The 23,244-nt window shown below is 39.5% G+C and overlaps 1 protein-coding gene across 4 annotated transcripts; it reads left to right on the top strand.

Moving 5' to 3' along the window:
- Nucleotides 1-353: 353 nt before the first annotated feature.
- LOC108993716 lies at nucleotides 354-8,705 on the top strand. 4 transcript variants are annotated; one of them, XM_018968719.2, is made up of 6 exons: nucleotides 354-865; nucleotides 4,923-5,110; nucleotides 5,539-6,524; nucleotides 6,654-6,885; nucleotides 7,020-7,102; nucleotides 8,382-8,705. In XM_018968719.2, the coding sequence occupies exons 3-6, from the start codon at nucleotides 5,544-5,546 to the stop codon at nucleotides 8,451-8,453; spliced, it is 1,368 nt and encodes a 455-aa protein (XP_018824264.1). In that variant the 5' UTR covers nucleotides 354-865; nucleotides 4,923-5,110; nucleotides 5,539-5,543; the 3' UTR covers nucleotides 8,454-8,705. The 4 variants fall into 4 exon arrangements, with proteins under 4 accessions (XP_018824264.1, XP_018824262.1, XP_018824265.1 ...); XM_018968717.2 differs by lacking the exon at nucleotides 4,923-5,110 and having other exon boundaries at nucleotides 355-865; XM_018968720.2 differs by lacking the exons at nucleotides 354-865; nucleotides 4,923-5,110 and adding an exon at nucleotides 2,735-3,110.
- The last annotated feature ends 14,539 nt before the right edge of the window (nucleotides 8,706-23,244 follow it).

Below are 23,244 nucleotides of genomic sequence, written 5' to 3'. Positions count from 1 at the left end.
ATATTGTTAGAGAGGCAAGAGCTACTCTAAACATGATGGCAGAAAAGAACCCAGACCAGTGCAATACCCAAGCCTCTCCCATGGTGAGCTCCTCCAGTGGACTGGTACAAAATTAACTGGGATGGGGCAGTAGACAAAGATAAGGGGTTGATTGGTATAGGAGTGGTTATAAGAGACAGGTCTGGGCAGGTTATTGCAACATTGAGGTAGAAGGAAAAGCTCTACCCTGACCCTCTACTAGCTGAATCATACGGGGCTCTTCAAGCTGTTAAACTGGCAAGGGAGATTGGTCTACATCAGGTCATACTCGAAGGTGATTCATTGCAAGTCACAAAAGCCTTGGTTGAAGACAGAGAAGCATTGAGTAGTTCAAGCATGTTTTGTAGTGAGGCTAGATATTTCCTTAAGCTGTTTGCAAAATGGGAAGTTTCTCATGTTAGAAGGAATGTCAATCACATAGCCCATTTACTTGCAAAAGATGCTCTTATCATTACTGATCAAATTGTAACTATGGAGGATCCTCTATCTTGTATTGCTGTCTTTATTTAATGGAATGGTTTAAGGTTTTCTTTAAAAAAAAAAAAAACTTTCCTCCCCAGGCCCCCTTGCGAACTGACTCAAATCCCTAGATCAAGAGTTCATATTTTGCTCTCTGTCTCCCCTCTCCACGCTTCGACGACCGGTGCCGACGCCCCCTCCACACCTTGGCAGCTCGAGCCTCGTGTTGCTCCACCCCGTCATAGCTCCTGTTGTTCCGTCTAAGCTCGGTCCACTCGTGTTGCTAATCCCGCTTCGTCGCAGCTTGTGTTCCTCCGCCGCAGCTCGACGTCCACCTTCACACTCCATCGCCCACTCCACGCCGAAGGTTTCAAGTTTTAATTTTTCGAACATGCTAGAGATAATATATATTGAGCCAGGGATGATACTGTCTCTTCGTGTATGAAGAGGAATATTTTTTTTAATTAATATCTGAGGATGGAAAAAGAAGCTTGAACTGTGAAACCAGGCAAGAGTGCTCAAATCAATGCGGCCAAAAACATCTGAATCCTGACAACGGTAGATTGCAATTTGTAGAAACTAGAAAGGGGAAGTTATGTCGGCTGGCTTGCCTGTTCTAACCAATCATGCTTTTTCCTACCTGTCTCTGAATCCTCTTTATTTGCGTTCAAAGATACCCTCATACCAATTAACTATAAGAAGAAAATATGAAAGATGTACGAAACAAAAACCCATTCACGCATATTGTCAAATAGTGATCTCATGAATTTGATCAGCACATGCCTCGGATTGAACATTCCCCACTTCATGGCCATATTTATTTGTACCTTTCTCACACCGTCAAAGGAAAATTTTCTTCTTCTTTCTCTAATCTAATGTTTTGGGTATTGGCTGTCAATTTTGAAAATCAATTTCCATCCTAGTCCCAATTTTCTCCATTCAAGACAATAGATAAGAAAAAAGCATAGTTTATGTGGTTCCATTGGTGTAAATGTTAGGTGGAAGATTGACTGGTACCAACGTCCAATGTTAATTGTATTTTGTATATAACTGGCTCTCTGAGTTATTGTTTTTGCACTCCTTCCTTTATTCCATAGGAAGTCTTTGTTTGTGTACATGATCTCAGCCAACCTTTATATTACATATATATAGTGAAGTAATTCTGGTTATGGATTGGCTCTGCTTCCTCAAGGTAGCTCTTGTCTTTTATTTTTGTTTTGTTTTTCTTGTGTTTGTAATTTTTTTGTCACTTCGTAAAGAAAGATTTGAAGGGGACAAATGTTATTATAGTTTGGTGCTTGGGTGAATTTTTTAGCTCACTTTTTGCTTGCTCATTTTTTAGAATGAAATATTGGCACTTTTGCATTTCTACCCATAATCCATAGATGGATCATACATAATGATATCAATGTCATAAATGTGAGAAAAGTGAGTAGGTAGATACTTAGGTTGGGTTTGGATAGACAGTTCAGATGAGATGAAATGGAATGTTTTGAATAGTAGTTAAATAAAATATTGTTAGAATATATTTTTTAGTATTATTTTTATTTTGGGATTTGAAAAAGTTGAATTGTTTATTATATTTTTGTATGGGAATTTGTGAAAGTTGTAATGATGAAATGAGATGAGATAATAAATATTGTGCATCCAAACTGAGCCTTAGTTTGATGCCCATAATTCATGGATGTCTCTTTTGATGCCTGATCAATGAAGTTTGGCAACCCATGGGGACTCGTTTTTCTTTCTTTCTTTCTTTCTTTATTTTGGGTATGAGGAATGGGTAGGTTGGGTTTGCTGCTCAAAGATTTGGTGCCAACTGATATATCTTCAAATTGATAACAATCATAGTTATACTAATTCTCATGCCATTATTACTATTTTTTTCTGAACAAGTGGTGTGATCTAAATTTGGAAGACGATGATAATGTTGGTCTTGATGTTGATGTTGATGATGATGGTGGTGATTGCGATGAAAATATTTTGATTAAAATTTCGAATGTTGATCCTTATTGTCTTATTGATGAAGATGAGTGATTTTTTTTAACAGTTGGATTGAGAACTTAGAAGTATTATTGAGTTTTTCAAATATGTATGTTTTTAAGATTTGTATTGAGAAGTATTATTGAGTTTTTTCAAGTACGTATGTTCTTAAGACTTGTATTGACATTATTATGGAATATAGTTTTCATATATATATATATATAATTTATTCATATAATAACTATCCCGAAATATACTAGTACCAACCGTTTCAGTACCTCAGTCGGAACGGTCATCAGAATGGAATTCAAAACTTTGAATGTAAGAGCACTCACAATGAATGATGTAAAATACAATTTTCTGTAAAATATAAAGAAATTTGGCCAAAAGGGTCCACTAGATGTGGAGTAAACTGTTCAACATTCTAAAACATTTTTAATTATTCTCTCTCTCCTCTAGACGTTTTTCCCCGCTGCTTTTGTATGCCAGTATTTCATTTCAGCCCCTCTTGTTAGTTTGGCACCATCTTCCTCAAAGTGAAATTGTTCCTCGTCAAGTCCATCACCGAAAGCAAGCAATGCTTCAAGCTCTTCTCTCTCCGGTTCAAGCATTCCATTGTCCCTATGGCTGAGGTAAAGATTCTGGAAAATTTTCCCAATTTTCCATGCAGTTCCGAGTAGAACTAGGGTATTTGTGCAATATTCTCTCTCAATCTCTCTATTCAGGACTCTATTCTCTCTTCTCTCAAATCTGAGATTTTCGAGCATATCTCAGAAATAAGAGGTGCTTCCACATCATTAACCGAAAACCCTGGTTCCCACCATCAACATGTCTAAAAATCATCTTTCAGAACAAAGTAACCTTTGTCTTGAGGGGCCAGGAAGAAAGTTTGAGTTAATTGCGTGCGTTTCCAGTCAAATACCCAGGGACAATAACAAGGACTCCCCCATTGTAGGTGAACCTGCAAATAAAACTAAAAATGAAAAGTAAGAATTTGTAGATTGCTCAAGCTACTCATTTTCCCATTCTAACTTTTTCAGATTTTATAGATTGCTCTGTTTGGTAACTTTTAAAAATTATAGAAAAATATTTCAGAATTAAAAACCTCTTTTTCATTATACTTTCACCCACCAAGCAATTGTTTGGGCTTGGAAGGTGCGTCTGTCTGGCAAAATTTGCTCATGCACCGCATTGTAGTGCCAAAAACAAAGTAATATCAGTTACTTGCTCTGGGTGGACCGAGGCTCGGTTGATGTAAGGTAGAATCTTGACTGAGAGGTATCTGTCTGCTGTTTGTGATTCTTTTTAGTTTAGTTTGAACTGTATATGCAATAAATACACCCACAGCCATATGTATTTGATTGCTAGTTGGAAGCTGCAGTCGATAATTTAAGACTTGGGTTTATGTTTCGAAGATTCAAAGTGGTATTTGCTTGATTAGATTCTCTAGCTTCTCTAATAGTTTGTTTCTTTTATTCTTAGTTTCATACTGAGGCCCTTATTGGTACAATATTCTTGTATGATAGAGGGCATTGAAATCTTTTAGATTTCCTGAGGTATCTAGGGATGGAGTTCCATACTAACACACACACGCACACACACACGCACACACACACACACACACACACGCACCTCTTATTGGATTGAATTTTTTCAGATTTTTGTATGATGGAGGGCATTGAAATCTTTTAGATTTCCTGAGGTATCTAGGGTTGGAGTTCCATACTAACACTAACATGCGCACGCACACACTCACATCTCTTATTGGATTGAATTTTTCCAGATTTTTGCATCTCATAATACAAAATAATGAAATGCAATTGATAAGGAGAATCAAAGATATTACAAATGCGCAGATGACAAAAATCTGAACCATTATGTAAAAATAATGGCTTAGATTTGAAGAATTTCAGTACCTTGGAGTCGTGCTAGGAGATCTAGAGGATCGTAGTACTACTTGAGGTATTAAGTTGTTTTGTGATTAGAAGTTGATCTTTCAAGGGTACGTAGGTGTTAATGCTATTGTAACAAATCTGACTGTTTCATTAGGAAATATTACATGCTGTAAAAGTCCTTGCACCATGGAAATTTTAGGAAGATAGTCTTTTGTTCTTAGTAGCATGATGGGATACTCTTTTAAACCGTGCTTTTCAGCCTCTGAAATCCCAGTATAATTATAATTTTTTGTTTCCCCTTCTTGGTACTTAAGAGTTTCTTTTCCCGATTTGCTATATGCTATATGCTATTCTTTTATATTAAGATGCCTCTCTTGTCATGAAAAAAGGTGTGTTTTCCTTTTGATCGGTTAATTATCAGCAATGAGGGGCTGGTTTTTTTAAATTGGAATCCGTTTAGTTTGTTGTCAATGTAAAAGCATTGACAGCAAACTATGTAAGCATTCAGATTTTTAAGGTTTGTATTTCTCTTCTGTTGAGTTTGTGTAGATGCTTTGGTGATGGTTTGATTGCTAGTTGGAACTCCTTGTCAGACCTCGCTACTCGGGAGTCGAGACTCTTTAGTTCAGAGTTTTGCTTGTGTCTCTCTATAGGACCCAGCGCTTTGTTTTAGCTGCGCAAGCTTTCCTTTTCCTCCTTACATTTTCCCTCTGGGATTCCAGACATTCCACATTCAGGTTAGCATCACCAGCATGATACCTCCATTTTTTTCCCGCGAAAGCTTGGAAAAAATATGTAACAAAAGATACAAATTGTCTTTTGCTTTCTTGTGGTCCTTTAAAAAGGCCCCCAAAAAAGTTATATTTGTGGGCTCCAACTTAGCCGAGTAGTCCTGTTAGGCTCCTTTGTGTGGACTTTCACCCTTAAGCAGTAAATTTTCTGATTTTTTGCGAAGTTGAGTTGTTCTCCGTCACTTTCTCAGTAAGCTAACAAAAGTTAGTTGTCCACTGTTGCTACTGATGGTTTCATTATTTGTTTGTGTTTTTCCGTTCTTCCTTAAAGCATGATGCAAGGACTTGTCTTTTCATTCTTCTTCACATTTTGATTTCTTTTTGGCTGGTGTTTTCTGACAGCAATTTTGTTTTGGTTGGTTGTTTTCTGACAGCCGTCATGGATTTTGATGTGAGAGTTGTAAAGAAAGAGGCTGATGATGAGTACGATATTAGATTGGAAAGACGGTTGAAAAGAAGGTGCATTGCCAATAAAATGTTTTCTAGCGATTATGTGAAGAAAACTAGAAATATGAGTGTTAAAATTAAAGATGCACCCATGGATGTGGATGTGCCTGATGAGGACCATGCAGAATTTTTGAAATATTTATCGTGGAATAATTGTGACGGGGACAATGAGGCAGATGTTTTTGCTCGGTGTTTGTATGATGGTCACAATGATATCAAAATGGACAGAGATAATGACCAATATGTAGATCCGCCAGACAATTTGTGCTTGATTGATGATGACGTACCCATGGATATGGATGAGAATGACGAGGACTATGCAGTATTTTTTAATTGTCTTGTTCAGAATATTGATGATAATAATGATGGAGACGTAAGTGCTAGGTTTTTGGGTGATGACAATGAGAATGTCAAAAATGTGGAAGAGGATGATCAAGATGGAGATCCACAGCATGACATGTGCATGGAAGATGATCATGATGATCTGGATCCTCAGTATAAGATTTTCTTGGAAAATTTGAGGGAAGATGGACAATCATATGTACTTGAAGTTGTTACAAACAATGGGATGTCGATGGTTGTAAAGTACGAAGGAGAGAAAGGGTTGTTTGATGGGCTCGTGTTAGACCCTCAGGGAACTTTGAACAGTTGGCAGAGAGAGGAGACTGAAACTGCAAATGGACATATTTCTAATATGAGAGAATCCGATACGACTGATGAAGACTACCAGGAATTTCTGAGTTGTCTTAAGAATGATGGTGAAAATATTGTATATAACCTTGAAAGTGGCATACCATTAATATATGAGGAGGATGCAGAGTGTTCAGATGATTTAGAAATAGTTGGAACAGACGAAGATCCATTTTCTGATGGATACTTCACCCCATTCGTAGCTTCTAGATTGGATTCTATTGTATGTATTTCTTCCTTTCCCAACTTTGAGCCATTTTGTTTATTTTTCTGGTATGGTCTTTCAAATGTTGTATGCTACAACTTTTGAAATCCTTCTTGTTTTGGTTGTGTGCACTTTTCAAATGAAAAGATTGATCTAGACGCCAAGACATCTAATGGAAGTCCTGGTAGTTATGGCGATTCTCAGTTTAGGAAGAGGCTTATGGAGATTCTTAGAAGTCCCTATGATGCAAAGGAGTATGAATACCTTCTCCATGAAGTATCTCGCAGAAGGCAAACGGAACGTAACCGAGAATTGCGTAATGGGACAAAATCATATACATTAGAGTCTGTTGCTAAGTCTTATCTTGATCAACACCATGGTAAGTTCATCATGAAAAATACTATGGTTTCATATATTTTGACTGTTCTATTTATGGTAGATTAGGTGCATGATGTAACTATGACAAAGCCACCTTCTGATGTTGATTTCAGTGATTTACTTGTAATTTTGCAGACTTTGCAAGAGAGATCATTTCAGCCGAGCACGATCGACGTAGAGTTTTGAATCTGTTACGTGGATTTTTCTTTTGGTTGCAAGTGAGTATCTGGCTGACTTTTGATGTTATGGATGACTTAGATGAGCTACTTCTCAAGATAGTTTCTCAATAGAAAACTTGGTGTGCTTTGATTGTATTTATTGTTATATGCTTGTTTAAGTTAGATGACAATCATAAAACACAATGCCATATTATGATCAAATTGGAAAATAATATGATCTTTGATATATATTTCTATGATAATGGGAAGAGATCTATGAATCATACTTGAAGCTTTACAAACTTGATGTAAAGTTGAATCAATTTGTGAAGGACTAAAAAAGTTGACATTTCTTCTCTAATTAGTAGTTTGGGATGGTCTAGTGAAAATTGTTGGCTATGCACTGGGTGGTGGGGTTGTATTCTCTTATACATTTATGCATGACCGTGTTGTTTGCAAAACAGACCACTTAGTAAAAGAAATAATGTGTGGGACATCTCATAGTTTTTTTTTTCCTAATTTTTTCTTTTGTTGAATCATGAAAACCTTGTTGATGAAATTTAAGAATGTTCAATAAATTTAAATAATCTATATGGGATCTTAATGATAAATGTGCAATTGGAAGTCAACCCACACTACCTAGAAATGGATGCTATCTCTATGTTTATGTTACTAGGGGTTGGCCCAAGTGGTGAAAGCCTTGGTCTTGGGGTATTACTCCCTTCAAGGTCCAAGGTTCAACACCTCATGGGTGTAAACAATCATTTAGGGCCACACCTCCTAGTGAAAAGCTAGCGATTTAAACAGTTTCGTGTAGGGAAACTTCCGAGGGTACGGTGCACGGGACTGGGGTTTACTCTGCAAGGGTGGGTCCGAAGGACCCTGCAACTTGGAACCTGTTTTAATGAAGTATATTAAATACACCATGTGGTATAAAACATAACCAGATTGACGTGGTATCTCATTGAGTGCAAGGCTGCTGGATAAACTCTGAATACCTAATGATTGTCCCTGACTCAAGCATCAAGTCGAAGGGGATTTGTGTGAGAGATTGAACCAAGGCTAATTTGTTCACACTCAGGGGCATCATAAGACTTGTTACTTTCTTTGGATAGAAATTGAAGTATCCATCAATGTGCTCTTGATGCACTTCATCGCTATACTTGTGTTTGTCAATTCTAAATGTGGATTTGTATCTGGCGTTGTGCATGTGTGCATGCCTTTGTGTGCATATGTGCATGCAGATGCCTATTTATTTGAGCAAAGCTGCAATAACTGCTGATAATATCAAATCACATGTATGACATTCTCACGTATGTAATTGTCATTTGTTTTTCAGAATTTGGTTCAGAAAGGAGCGTTCCAGCCTTGGAAGGACTCATCATGTTTGAATATATTGCCAGAAATGTAACTAGGAATTTCTCGTCAAGTTCTGTTGACATTGCAAAGTAAGTCCATCCGACTTGGGTTGTAGCAGCAGAGGTTAGATGTGTCCCTCGGCTTCTAGATGCAAGGTTGTGTATATGGAAGTTGGATGATGTTGGTTTGTCGTCCTTCCACTGTCAATGTTATTGAGTTCCAGGATTACCCAAAAGTGTTGTGTTTAAGGCTTGTAATGCAATGCCATATATGGTTAATTAATGTGTTTTGCAGGTTTTGGTAAGCAAAAGCTGCTACACGTTCCAAGAGAGTTCAGGTTGAAATTGGCTCATTAGAACTTCAAATAACTCCAGAGAAAAACACTTTTAGAGCAAACTAAACAGTCAATAAACATGATTCATTCCTGAAACTAACACGAATGAAAATACCGTTTTTCACAATCCTAGATATTGAGTTGCCAAGTAAAATAAATGATATCTTCCATTGATTTATACACTCGGAAAGAAGTATAGAGTTTGAAGCATTTCATGATATCAACTTTCTTTGTCCACCTGAGCAAAAGTGAATCAACTTGACCTAGTGCTCCTTCTTAAGATTGAAACTTTATTAATAGACACTCATTTTTGCTGTTAATTAATCCACGTTTCTTACCAAAGCAAATATATTTGCTCTGGTTTCAACTTACTTTACCATTGAATCCTGTATGACCTCAATGCTTTGCCAAAGCATATGGTCTGAAGGCGTAACACACAAACCTCCAAAATGGAGGTCTAAAAAAAAAAAAAAAATCTTTATGCCGCACTTGAATCCCATAAAGTCATGGATGTTGACAAACCGTACTGGTTTTTGAGGGGAGAGATTATGCCATTTTTGTTTATTTTGAGCCTCAAATTTATTTTCTTGATACAGCTCGTTGAGCCTTTTAATTATCCTTTATTTCTTAAAATTTTTTCTAAGTGTTTCATGGTTGGACTTGATAAATTTGCCATTATAAGTGTGGAAATTGCAAAGAGAGAGAGAGAGAGAGAGAGAGAGTCTTTGGATTGGAAAATGCTCAATTCAAAGAGTTTTTGGACTCAATTCTGAAAAAACAAATATCTCAAAAACAAAAGCCTCAGTGGCTGGCCTCTCCTTCTCAAAATTTTTCAAAGCTTTGGTCTAAAATAATTGCCAATGCTAAGCTTCTAATTTAGAATTCTCGTTTGCTTATTGGAGATGGAACTGAAACTCACTTTTAACGGCCGAGAGGAATTGGCAAGCGAGAATAGAGCACTTCACTCGCTCGCCCAGTTGTCTTTACGCTATGTAGTGGAGGAGTGGAAGAAGAAGGAAGAGGTTGAAGAGGCCCTTGTTGATTTGTCGAAGTCCCGAGATGAGGCTGGTCTTCTTTGTCTCGAGGTGGCACTTGCCTTTGAGGTGAGGGATGTGCTACAAAGATCACTCGACCACTATCAGCAAGAGCTTGACCAGCAGCAGACTGACAACTTGGAGTTGTGCAAGCAGCAAGGCTCTGACGCTCGGTCGTACAAGTGGTCGTTGGGGGAGTTCGAGAAAATTTCCCACTCTCTGACAGATAAGAGAAAGGCCCTGGAAGATGAGAGGAAATGGAGGAGGGACTTGGAGACTGATCAGGCCAAAACTAGACGCACTTTGGAGGCCCGTGACGCTACCATCCAGGGTCTGCAGGAGGAGTTGTCGTATGTCCGTGGTGTTCGTGATGATGCCTAGTACTTCAATTATACTAATGGCTTTGAAAGGATGAAGACTCATATCCTCTGGAATCTTCGATGTAATCAGAAGGCTCTGAGTGTGCAGGACTTTCCCCCAACCGAGGTGTCCATGGAATGAGTTGCTCTCCTCAGGAGGGATCTAATTCCAAGCGCCCTTAACAGTAGCTCGGCAGGACGTAATCCCGCCCACTGATGGTTGATTCTCCTAGGCTGCAATTCAACTAGCTCTCCTAATAGGTCTTGCTCTTCTTTGCTATTTGAGGTTCCAATTCCAAGCCTCCTCTTCCAAATCCCAACTTCACTTTCATCCTTCATTTTTGCACACTCCAACACGCAACACTTCTTCTTAAGCTCCAAAATCACCATCCTATCGTCATCTTGTTCTCCTATCTTCACTCCCTCCAACAGTTTCTCGCCACAGCAGGTGGGAGACTCTTGGCGGCATCTTGGTGGTTGTTGTCACCGTATAGCCTAATTAGTTGCCTCATTACATCCCTTGTTGATTTTCTTCAAGGTAACCTCTGACGTTATCGGCATGTCGTAATGATGGAGATTCCTGTCTACCACTTCTACTAGAATATGATCTGATCAGGCTTCAGTTTGCCTCCACAACTATTGTTGCATCTAGTTGACTTATGTTATATGTCATTGTAAGCCTGTAACTAGCCATTTTACGTTGTAACTTGTCCTTCGTAAGCTTGCGGCTTCATGTCTTACAGCTTCATGTTGTAACTTGTTGCTTCACGTTGTAACTTGTCATTTGTAAGCTTGCGGCTTTATGTTGTCAATAACATTATCCTTTTTACTTCCTGTTTATCTTTCGTGGCCATTCACTTTTGGGGTCTCCCCTTTATTTTTTCCTTTATTTTTTTAAATTTTTTTTATGGCCGGCTTGGGGGCTTTGACGCTAGGAATCATGGGTTCCGCATCAAGTGGGGGGATTGCCGTCATCCAAAGCTTTATTGTTCACCCCACCAGCGCCGAACCCATCCCCACCGACCGAAGGCTCCCTGCTTATACTGTCCCCGTTTGCTTTGGCTAGTCAGCTATCCTCTTGGTGCCTTTAGTGATATCGTTGATGAGGTTGATGTCTCTCCACTTTTTCTTTGAGCTAATTTCCTTTTTTTTTTTGCCATCGTTCTCTCGAATATGCTTTATCCCGTCTAGTCCTTTAGTTCTTCCATTTTACATTGTCATGCTTTATTTTGATATGCAATTGCCTCTATGTCCCTCTGAGTAGCATCGTGGCCATGGAGTCAAATTAAATAATCCGGGTTACTCTTTACTGCAATGGGAGCCAAGGTAAGTATTCAGGTGACAAGGAGGCCAGACCTACTCTCCGTCGCGAGAGGGACAAGGTAGCCTCTGTCTCAATCCGTCCATTTTGTCCCCGTAGAAGGTAGGTTATTCGGGCAATCTGGGACTGGACCCACTCCTGCCCATTGACATTGCGTATTTAATTCCTAACTGAAAAATAGGCAGGCTATCATAACTTTATCCTTAGCTTTGTAGGAGTTAGACTTCGCAATCCTAGGCCCTTTGGCCTATGATGCGATGTGCTTGCCGCTTTTTACCATGTTGTTAATGTCCGTATTCCTTGGTGCAACATTCGAGCAGTCGAAGGACCTGGCCCGCACTCCATCATGGCAGGGTCAGAATGCCTCACACCAAACCGCCCCTTTGTCCCCTGAGGAGATGATTCGAATAGCGATATGGGTGCTTTGCTCCTTCACCACGAAAGGGGTCAAGGTAAGTTTTTAGGCAGCCTTAAGGCTGGATCCACTCTCCACTATAGGGAGACAAGGCGGCCTCTGGCCTGACCCATCTCCTTGATCTGCGGGGAGGTAGGTTGTTCGAACAATTGCTATTGGACCCCTTCCAGCCTGTTGACACCATAGGGAAGGGTAAGTTTTGGGTTAGGCTAGCACTGAACCCATTCTCTGTCATAGCTGAGGTCATCGTAAGTTATTCGGCTAGCCGTAAGAGAGTTGTGATAGTTAAGATAGGTGTTCCCTCCTTTGTTCTTGGGGTGCCAAAGTGGGCCAAGGCCCAATAGGACAATACACTAAGCTTTGGGCCAAAGTTGCCCAACTTGGAGGCCAAGTTTATAAAAGTTGCTCCACACCTCTCACCTTAGGAAATCTACTAAGTGGTGTGCCTAAGAGACAACTTGGTGGCCAAGTTCTATTCTTCCAAGATTCTAAGAAAACAAAAACTGAAAAATTAGTGAGACGAATCGGCCATCAAGACTTCTTTAAAAAAGTTCTCCAAAATTTAATTTAGACTTCTTACAATTAGATTACATATTTAGTAAGTTAAGATGATATTAGTTAAACCATCACTTGGGGCATGTCCAAGCCAAAAGTATCATGACCCACATCAACCGAATACTTCCATTTTATGCCACTATGTTCTTTGTCCAAATCAATTAGAATTGTGTGCCATAAGCTTAGGCCCTACCATCTGATTTATGTGGGAACTTGAACCATGTATAGGACAAAGGGCAACACACACACTTGAAGTACACACCACAAGACTTCAATCGGACCCAACGCCTCCCCAAGCTATTATAGTCTTTGTCCCTAAGTAAATAGAATGAGAAATTCCAATTGTTCAGATTTCCCTTGGCCCCCACGAAGTCAATAAGTCAAGAGTTGGAAGAAACAAATACAAAAAGAATCAAAAGACCCTATTTGGCCAAATTGATACCCTTGGCATCAAATCAGACTTTGTCTACCTTCTACTTGTCACCAGCGTCTCACCTTCCCAAAATAAGCTCCAGGCACGTTATCTTAAGCATATGAGAAAAGCCAACTCATGTCAAACTCTCTAATCTCATGTCAAAGAACTTGCACCCACACTAGGCTTCAATAGTGTAATCAGGTACCCCTGAGAAGAAACCAACGGATTGAGTTGAGGATAGGGAAACAAATTCTGAATTTTTCACAGCTCACATACAAGTCATCGATGAAGGGAATCGGATATGCAAAATGGTCATAGCTAGCATCCCTAACTCACAAACAAAGAAGGAACTATAGCCTTAGCCCTAGCCGATCATCATGAGGAACTTTCTTCCAAACCACTTACTATTCCAACATCACCTTCTTGATTCCCAAGCATGGATGAAGAAACCATGGTGTACATCCATCTCATGACCCCTAAACCTCAGTTTGACTCTAAGAAAGTGGAGGAAAGATTGAATGGAGCATTGATGGAGCCAAGTGGTTCATCTCGGCAAGCACTAGCACATCCTTTTCTCTTCCACCTCTTCCATCTTCAAGACATGTGTCCCTCACCCTCCTCTTTCTTACACAATAGAGAGATTAGTTTTGCATCTACTAGACCTTAGAAACCAAACTAGTTAAGAGAAACTAGTAATTGAGGGCCACAATTTTGAGAAACAAGGGAAAATTCAATCATAATCCAACCAAGCCATACGAACTTGTTCTTCTAAGATTTTCTTGCACCCCATGACCCCACAAATTCAAAAATCATGGATCCTAGATTCCCTAGCTGTACACAATAAACAAATGGGAGAGCATCATGATAACCTAGTTGAAACCACCATGGAAGAAGAAGGGTAAGTAGTCGAGTGAACCATGCTAAAGGTTGCCTCTTGAGTGATCATCCTCTCCTTATGAAGCCTATAAATAGAACCCTTCCAACCTCACTTCAACTCACACCATTTGAAAAATAAAGATATTAAGAGAGTTTCAAAGAGAGTGAAAGAGAGCCCTAGTCGAGTACTTGAAGGAGAGCTCAAAGTTGGTAAGTAATCTACTTTTATATTTTGATGAATTCATGAGCAAGTATGTTGAGTATGGATTCTTGTTGACATGAAGGTTTAAATTCAAAGATGCATGCTCGGGTATAGGTCTTGATGAGAGTATCATAAGTATTGCTTGAGGTTATCATCATGTTACGAAGTTAAAATTTTAGTTATACATGAAATATCTTGGGTTGATCATCACCCCTACTTCGAGTGAGTTATGGTTATGAGGTTTTGATTTGAATCACTTATGAGTATATGAGTTACGTGCAAAGGTTGATCCATAATTAAACCTTAACCAAAGGATGTAATTATGAAAGGTTAGCATGATCACTTAACATGATTTCTTTGGTAATTAGTATATGTATATGCCACGGCCTAGACAAAAAAATATCATGATACTTGGAAGTTTTACAGTCCAATTTTTTTTTTTTTTTGATAAAAAGGAACTCATTCCATTCATTTAAGAGGACATACAACTTTGACTTCGAACAACAAGCCAATTACAAACGTTAGTAGAATCTCAGTACACTATTGTGACTGACATTGTCTAGTTCAGACGGCTTATCTCTAAAGACCGAAGTCTAAGAGATAGCACAACTCTGTTCCCAACAGAGTTCACAGTAACCAAACATAAAACACCATACCTAACTAGGCTGAGTATGGAGAAACCAAACCCCAACATCACCGACAACGCGGAGGGGGGACAACACCCTTTGGACCTAAGTCCGAAGGAACAAATGTTTTTGGGTTTTTTTGTTTTCTTGAAAATAAAGACAATGCATAATTTAAATACATAGAGAAAACACTGTAAAAAGGGAAAAACAGTGCACAAAAAATGCCTCGAAAGGGAAAACCGACGGTCGATCTTGGAAGATCCAGAGTTGCCGGTTCGGGAGCAGCCGCCCGATGCTACGGCGAAGAGCTCCTTGGTGGCGCGTGAAGGACACGCGCCGACGAGCTCGAAAATTTCGTCCCACGAGTGCAGGCTACGCTCCACTCCGGTTGGGGCCGTGTTCGGTGGGCGTGTAGATCAGCGGCTGGGCAACCTCCTGGTGGGGCGCGTGTTGACTATAGGGGCCCGAAAGATCACTAACGCCGATACTCCCTTTGTTTGGCTTGAAAAAACAAAAAAACTAAAAACAAAACAAAAAAAACCAGAAGGCGGGAGGGAAGAGTGAGGGGGGAAGGAGCCGAAGCTCCCACCCCCTCGAGCCGGTTAGAAAGTTTTAGAGAGAGCGAGAGTTTTTGAGAGAGCGTCTGAGTGGGGAACAGAGAGCGTCCGAGTTTTTAGCAATTTTCATTACTAACATGAGCTTCCGTCTACAGTCCAATTAAGTAAGGTTCAAAGCATTGAAGAGTTGTGTATATAGTTCTTAATGATTATCAAGATTCTAACTTATAAACACATCTCTTGTTTCAGCCACTACTTTCACATATTCAAGAAGTTGGTAAGTTGGCCCTAACTTACTCTTGAATAATATTTATATAACTTTGTGTAAACGCTCCATTCATGTTATAAATACTATTTGATCATGAAATGTCTTGTGTTACTCTGTGAGCATTTGGTCACTATATGATGTGTGCTAGTAATTATGAGATTTTGCATAAACAAGTACTCTTTGGCATGATGCATGAAAGTAGGATAATTTACATGAAATATGAAACTTGTTACAAATAGAAGCACATGTCATCAAACATGGTTTGTCATGAGCATAGCATAAAAAATATTTTTGTCATGACACAATGCTAAGATGAGGGAATATCCTAGTAACTCTTTTGTCCACTCTGGAGTGATTACAAATGGAGTGGTAACCTCTGGTTTGAAGAAAAACAGTCAATGAACTTTGACTGGTTCCTCTTTAAAGGATTCTAGGGTGTTGTCATATAAATATGGTGCCTAACATTGGTGGGTACCCAAGTTATGAAAAGTTATGATCAATACATTGAATTTATCTATGCAGCTCTGATGATGTTATCCCAAAAAGTTGGGCTACGGTAAGTAGAAGGTACTCATGATGCAAAATGGGAAGCTGTGATGTTACCATATGTTAAGAAATAAAAGAAATAAAAAGGAAAAGAAAGAATATGAAATGTTCTTCGTAAGAAAATGTGTATCTGAATTCCTTGAAAGATGTTGAGGAATTTGGATGGAAAAGCAAATATTTTCTTCGCATGCAAGCATCTCATGTTTATTATCTGTCATGTTTATGTTATCTCTTTGTATGTCGGTTGCTAACTTAGTGAGATTTCAAGGAATCTTACTCTATTATGCCCAAACTATGATTCCTTTTGGGATGGTAGAAGTTGTAGCAAGACCGGACCATGGTGATGAACGCGAACCCCTGATTAAGGATGATTGAGGAGGAGATAGACCCAAACTGCCAATTGGAGTTGATCATGATGTTCCTCGAGATGGTCTTACAAGCCATTCAACGCATCAGAGAGATGCTTTGAACTATGTTCTGTTTAAAACTCTTGTCAACCAAGAAATGAATAAGGAAATGTAATTTCCATTTATGCCTGTATTTTCCTCATTCACTAGACAATTTAATGAGGCATAATTTTGTTTTATTTTAATGAAGTTGTGTTTATTTAGCATTCTAGTACAAATAATTTTACAAGTCGAAAGTCCACTGCGATTATTCCATAATGCATACTACTAGATTATTCATAAGATGCATTGCATATTATCTATCATGAGCAGGGATATGTAACCATGTGTTGCCTGTCTTGATGCTCCAAATCTCTATCAAATCACAAGTGGAGGTTGGGGGTGTCACATCTTCTCTGGGTTAGCCTCGATTCCCCTCTCCAAAAAAATAACGCTGAGGAACTTTCCCGACTCCACTCCAAATGCACATTTTATAGGCTTAAGCTTCATCTTGTATTTTCACAGTACGGTGAATGCTTCCCTCAAATCATATGTATGCCGATCCAACTCCCTACTTTTGACGAGCAAGTCATCTACATAGACTTCCATGTTCCACCTGATGTTTTCTTTGAAAATTCGATTTACCAGCCTCTAATAAGTTGCTCCAGCATTCTTCAGTTCGCAGGGCATTATTTGGTAGCAATATAGTTCTCGATCTGTTATGAATGTCGTCTTTTTTTCATTGTTCGGGCTCATCCAAATTTGGTTATACTCAAAGTAGGCATCCATGAAGCTAAGCATCTTATGCCCGACGATTGAGTCTGCGATTAAGTAGATCCACAGTAGAGGGAAGCTGTCTTTAGGGCATGCATGGTTCAGGTTAGTGAAGTTGATGTACATCCTCCATTTGTCATTCACATTTTTTACCAAAACCACATTAGAAAGCCACTTCGGGTAATAGGCCTCCCTAATAAATCTCGTTGCTAATAGGCGATCAGCCTCATCTTCTATGGTCGCATACTTCTCGGTGTTGAAGTTCCCATGTTTTTGCTAGACTTTCTTGGCATCGAGATTCACACTCAACCGGTGTTCAGTCACGTCCCTTTCAGTCTTGGCCTTGTCCTCTTAACTCCACGCGAAAATGTCTTTGTATTGGGCCAGCAACCACTGCAACTGTGTCCTCACTTCAGGTTCATCCTACTTCCTATTCTTGCTTTCCTTTCAGGGTGAGCTTCATCTAGCGTGGTCAATTCCAGGGGGTGGTGAGGGAGCTTGCTGTTTCATCTCCCTGTTTCAAGTGTTGCTTGTCTCTAGTTTCCACTGCTCATTCGATGTGCACAGGGGGTGGTGGGGGAGCTTGCTCTTCCATTCTGGGCACCTCCTCTTTTTCATTGAAGGTATCTTCCTAATCTTTGTTGCCTGGGACTGTGTTGCGGCCAGCGTAAGAAATGTACGATAGTTTTACTTATTCCAGATCCCACATATGACACCAAATGTTAAGGAAGTGTTTCGCATCTCGCCTTGCTCTGCCAGTCACCTAAGGCAAGAAAGCTTGAGGGGCCCAATGTGTCAAGAAGCACATCCGATGCCTAAGTCAGTGAGTGATTAAGAGTGAGAGAGCTAGATACATAAAGAGAATGAATCATACCTATAGTGGGGCTTTTATACTTCTCTCCGCGTACGGGGCATCTCTTTTTATTTGGGGGGGGACCAAGCTTTTGCGTTCAATGCGATGTCTTCTATCAAGGACAAGATCTCTTACCGAAATCTCCTACCAGAACTCCCAGTTGGCGCAATTAATGCGGTGAGGTTTCTCGTGGGTCACCCGAGTGGAGGGGTGCTCGTGTGAAGGTAGTCCCCTCCCTTGTTGGTTTCGATTTCCTCTTGCTCCCTTATTGGTCAGTTGGTCCGTAGGGTTTGGGCCATGGGCCTTACTAGCCATACGCTTGGCCTAATAAAAAGGGGGGATGAATATGTCCCTCCAGGAATTGAATGTCAATGAGTAAGGTAGAGAAAGCAATGTCTAAGGTCAATAATAGTAAGGATTTGGCTGCATTGAGAGGTAAGCTTGTGTAGAAAACCCGACGACCCGCCCCACCCAAACAACCCCCCCAATAAAACCGGTTTGGACTAACTTTTAGGTCGAACCCACTAAATTTTGGTTTCAACCCAAGAAACCCGACTAACATGTTTAAACTCGACCTGGTTTGCATACACAAACCTATCTCATCTCATCTTATCTCATCATTACAACTTTTCCAAACTTTCGCGCAAAATATAATAAACAATTCAACTTTTTCAAATCTCAAAATAATAATAACATTAAAAATTATATTATAATAATATTTTATTGAATTTTCAACAAAACATTTCATCTCATCTCATCTAAACTGTGTGACCAAATGAAGCCTAAGCTTGCAGATCAAACCCTAGCCCTCCCCCTTCTCTTTGTCATCATCATCGCCTCCGTTTGTATTGCCTCCCATCCCCATTCTCTTAAATCTCATAGGATAGAATGATCAAGAAAGTGGACCTGGCTTTCGGCAAGTATCAAATGGACAATCAATGCGGCTAGGCAAGAACACACTGGTGCCGACGCATTCCTCTTTACTACTAGGAGTTCCAAAAAATACAACTCTCATGCCAAAGACATTTTGCTGAAGCTGTTGTTGGTGCTTTTGCTGAGCCGACTGCAGAGGGAGCCATGTAGAAGCTGACAAACTCAAAGGATGACCATTTCAGCCTACAACGTACTCGTTGCTTCTACCCCTGTTCATGACCATCTGCTGGGTTTACCACTGTTGGTATCGTGTGTAATGGGCCTCCTTTACCGAGTATGAATTATCAAGAAATAGGGAGAGAAGATCCAAGAAGTAGAGAGAGAGAGAGTATTTCATAAGAGAATGTAGAGAGAGAGAGAGAAATGTGAGGGAAAGTTTGTTGAATCATTTCATGCCTTTTACTTCATTTGCTACTATATTTATAGTTGACAATTAATGGAACGACATCGTTTTGTGCCTTCTTTACAGACTACACTAATGCAACGACACCGTTCAATTGCTCTTCATTAAACCAAAACGACAAACAACGATACATCTTCACCATGACCTGTCGTATTGACATTTTGACATTCCTCTAATTAACAAAACTAACTTTCCATCATTAATTCAGTTGCTGCATGTGATCCTTTCCACAAGCCTTCAACAACTCTTGTCTGCTGCTGCACACAAACCTTCGATGTTGCCCTCACTCTGGACCCTTACATACCCCTCCCCTTCAAAGCACCTTGCCCACAAGGTGAGGGAACTTATGCCTTAGTTGCCAATAAGGTTCCCAAGTAGCTTGGTCAGCATTAGTTCATTCCCATTGAACTAAGACTTCTACCATTGCTCTGTTGTTCACTTTCCTGCTACGGCGTTGTAGAATATTCTAAGGCTCAGGTGCAACTCCTCCTTGAACATCCATTAGTGGCAATGTTTCCAAAGGGAAAATATGTTGTCCAACCTTCTTCTTTAAATAAGAGATGTTGGAAGACAAGATGTAACTGTGATTGTGGAGGTAACTCAAGTCGATAAGCCACCTTGCCAATCCTTTCCAATATCTAAAAGGGCCAAAAAATCTAGGTGACAACTTCATGTTTCTCCTCATTGCCAAAGACTTCTGTCTATAAGGCTAAAGCCTTATATAGACCCAATCCCCCATTGCAAAAGTCCTCTCAGTATGCTGCTTATTATATTGAAATTTCATCCTCTCTTGTGCCAACACCATATTAGTCTTCAATATGTCCAATATGTATTCACGAGACTTCAACAAATCTTCCACAACTTGATTAGATGAAAGACCTGGAACATATTCTCGAAGGGGAGTAGGTGGTACACCATAAACTACCTCATAGGGAGTGAGCTTAGTAGAAGTATGGAAAGTGGTATTGTACCACCACTCAGCCAAAGCCAACCACTCAAACCACTACCTTGGTTTATCACCTGAAAAGCACCTTAAAAATTGCTTTAAACACTTGTTTATAGCTTTAGTTTGACCATCACTTTGAGGATAGTATGCTGAAGAATAAGCCAAGTTCACACCTTGCAACTTGAAGAAATCCTTCCAAAAGGAACTGAGGAAAGTAGAGCCACGATCTGATACAATGAATTTTGGCATGCCATGTAGTTTAAAAACATGATCCAAGAAAACTGAGGCCATTTTAATTGATGTGAAAGGATGTTTCAAGGGTAAGAAAAGAGCATATTTCGAAAGTCTGTCAACAATCACCATAACAACTGAGTAGCCTTTAGACATAAGCAATCCCTCCACAAAGTCCATTGATATATCAGTCCAAACTGCTTGAGGAACTTGCAAAGGCTGAAGCAACCCAGCTGGATGAACATTTTCAACTTTATTTCTCTGACAAACTTCACACTCCCTGATGAATTTCTTTATCTCAGTCTTCATACCAGGCCAATAGAAGTCAGACCTTACTCTTTGCAGTGACTTATGAAAGCCTGAGTGACCTGCAACAGGGCTTGCATGAGTAAAATGCAATATCCTGACTTTAAAGTCAGCACAGTCAGGAATATACAACCTACTCTTCTTGAACAAAAATCCTCCTTTAATAGAAAATGATGAGTTTATTGCAGGGTTCTACTGTTAAATCACAAACTTCTACTACACCACTTGATCTTCAGCATATGCCCTTTTAATCTCTTCTAGCCAAGTAGGATTTGGAACAGATATGGCTAGCACAGATTGAACATTCTCATCCTGATCTTTTCTGGACAAAGCATCTGTCACTTTGTTTTCCACTCCTTTTTCATACTCCACAGAAAAGTCATAGTCAAGCAACTTAGAAAGCCACTTATATTGAGCAGGGGTTCCAACCTTCTGTTCCAACAAGTACTTCAAGTTAAGATGATCACTTCTGATAATGAATGAACCATCCAACAAATAAGGCCTCCATTTTTGGACTGCCAAGACCAAAGTCAAAAATTCATTTTCATAGATGGATAACTGCAGATTCTTGCCCTTCAAAGCTTGGCTTAAGAAATCCAAAGGCCTTTGCTCCTACATCAATACAGCCCCTACACCACTAGCACACGCATCACATTCAATTACAAATACTTTAGAAAAATCAGACAAAGATAAAACAGGAGGATGTGTTACAGCTTGCTTCAATCCTTCAAAGGCTTTAATTGCTTCCTCAGACCATTTAAAAGCTTCTTTCTTCAACAAAGTTGTTAATGGAGTAGCTATGATGCCATAATCTTGAATAAACTTTCTGTAGTAGCCAGTTAAACCCAAAAAACCTCTCAATACTTTAACAAATTTAGGAACTGGCCATTTAATCATTGACTTTATCTTTTTCTGATCTGCCTTGACCCCTTCCTTAGAAATGAGATGCCCCAAGTATTCAATCTCAAGGCAAGCAAAGTGACACTTAGATCTCTTTGCATACAATTGATGGTCTTGTAAAGTATTTAGGACAGTAGCTAAATGCTTCAGATGGGACTGCAAATCTCTACTATAGACTAGTATATCATCAAAGAAAACAATGACAAATTTTCTTAAAAATGGTCTAAATACATCATTCATAAGACCTTGAAATGTGGAGGGTGCATTAGTAAGTTCAAAGGGCATTACAAGAAACTCATAATGAGCCTCATGTGTTCGAAATGTTTTCTTGGAAATGTGGTCTCACTAGGTACCCTATAGTCTATGCACATTTGCCAAGAACCATCCCCCTTTCTTACCAAAAGGATAGGTGATGAAAATGGTGAGTGACTTGGCCTAATGACACCAGATTGTAGCAACTCTTTGACTATTTTTTCAATTTCAGTCTTTTGGTAATATGGATATCTATATTGCCTCACACTCATTGGTATGGAATCTTTTTTCAAAAGTATTTGATGATCATGAGACCTCTGTAGAGGTAAGCCTCTTGGTTCTTCAAAAACTGTCTAAAATCTGTCTAACAGATTCAAAATATCCTAAGGTACGTCATGCAACACCTCTTGAGACTGAACTGCAGCTATTTGTAAAAATAATCCCTTGCTCTCCATTGAAGAGAGTTTATCAACCTCAACATCATCAACAAGGTTGCTAGAAGTAGAAGCTAATGCCTTTAAACATGTTAAAACTCCTTTGTAAGTAAACTGCATATCCAACTTGCCAAAATCCCAAAGGATAGGCCCTAATGACAACAACCATTGTACTCCCAACACGATATCACAACCACCCAAATTCAAAGTAAGCAAATCAGATACAAAGGTTGTACCTTGTATATGTAGGGCCACATCACTACATTTCCCATCACTAGCCACCATATCACCATTTGCAATCCTAACCTGCATAGGATCAGATTTATGTATTTCCAGCCCACATTTACTTGCCACTGCAGTATCCACAAAATTATGGGTACTGCCAGTGTCTATCAAAATAATCACCCTTCACTTCTTAATATGGCCAAGAACTCTCATAGTTTTTGGATTTGGTGTTCCCACCAAAGCTTGAACTGAAATTGAAGCAACACCAGCAACCCCTTTCATCTGCTGACTATCATCTTCTTGTGACTGCTCAGCTTCTTCATCTGATTCCCATGACTCCATTTGAGATAAATCCATACCCTCTAAAATATATACACTTGGTTTTGCACATTTATGGCCTTGATAATAATATTGCTCATCGCAGAAATAACAAAGACCCTTCTTCCTTTTATCTTGCATCTAAGTTTCTGAAATTCTTTGGAAAGACATTTTAGAAACAACTTGCCCTTGAGGAGGTGTCCCCAAAATTGAAGGAGCTTGCACTGATCTCTGCACATTAGCTCCTAAATCATAAGAGGTAGTCTTCCAACCCTTTCTTGTGCTCCAAATATTCTGTTTTTGAATCTTGGCCAATCCAAACGCATCATTCAAGTTCTTGGGATTAAACATCTTCACAGTAAACCTCACCTCAT

This window comes from Juglans regia, chromosome 1 (assembly GCF_001411555.2).
Source record: "Juglans regia cultivar Chandler chromosome 1, Walnut 2.0, whole genome shotgun sequence".
Classification (NCBI taxonomy): domain Eukaryota; kingdom Viridiplantae; phylum Streptophyta; class Magnoliopsida; order Fagales; family Juglandaceae; genus Juglans; species Juglans regia.
The sequence above is the reverse complement of the archived record's forward strand: the minus strand, read 5'-3'. Positions and strand labels throughout refer to the sequence as shown.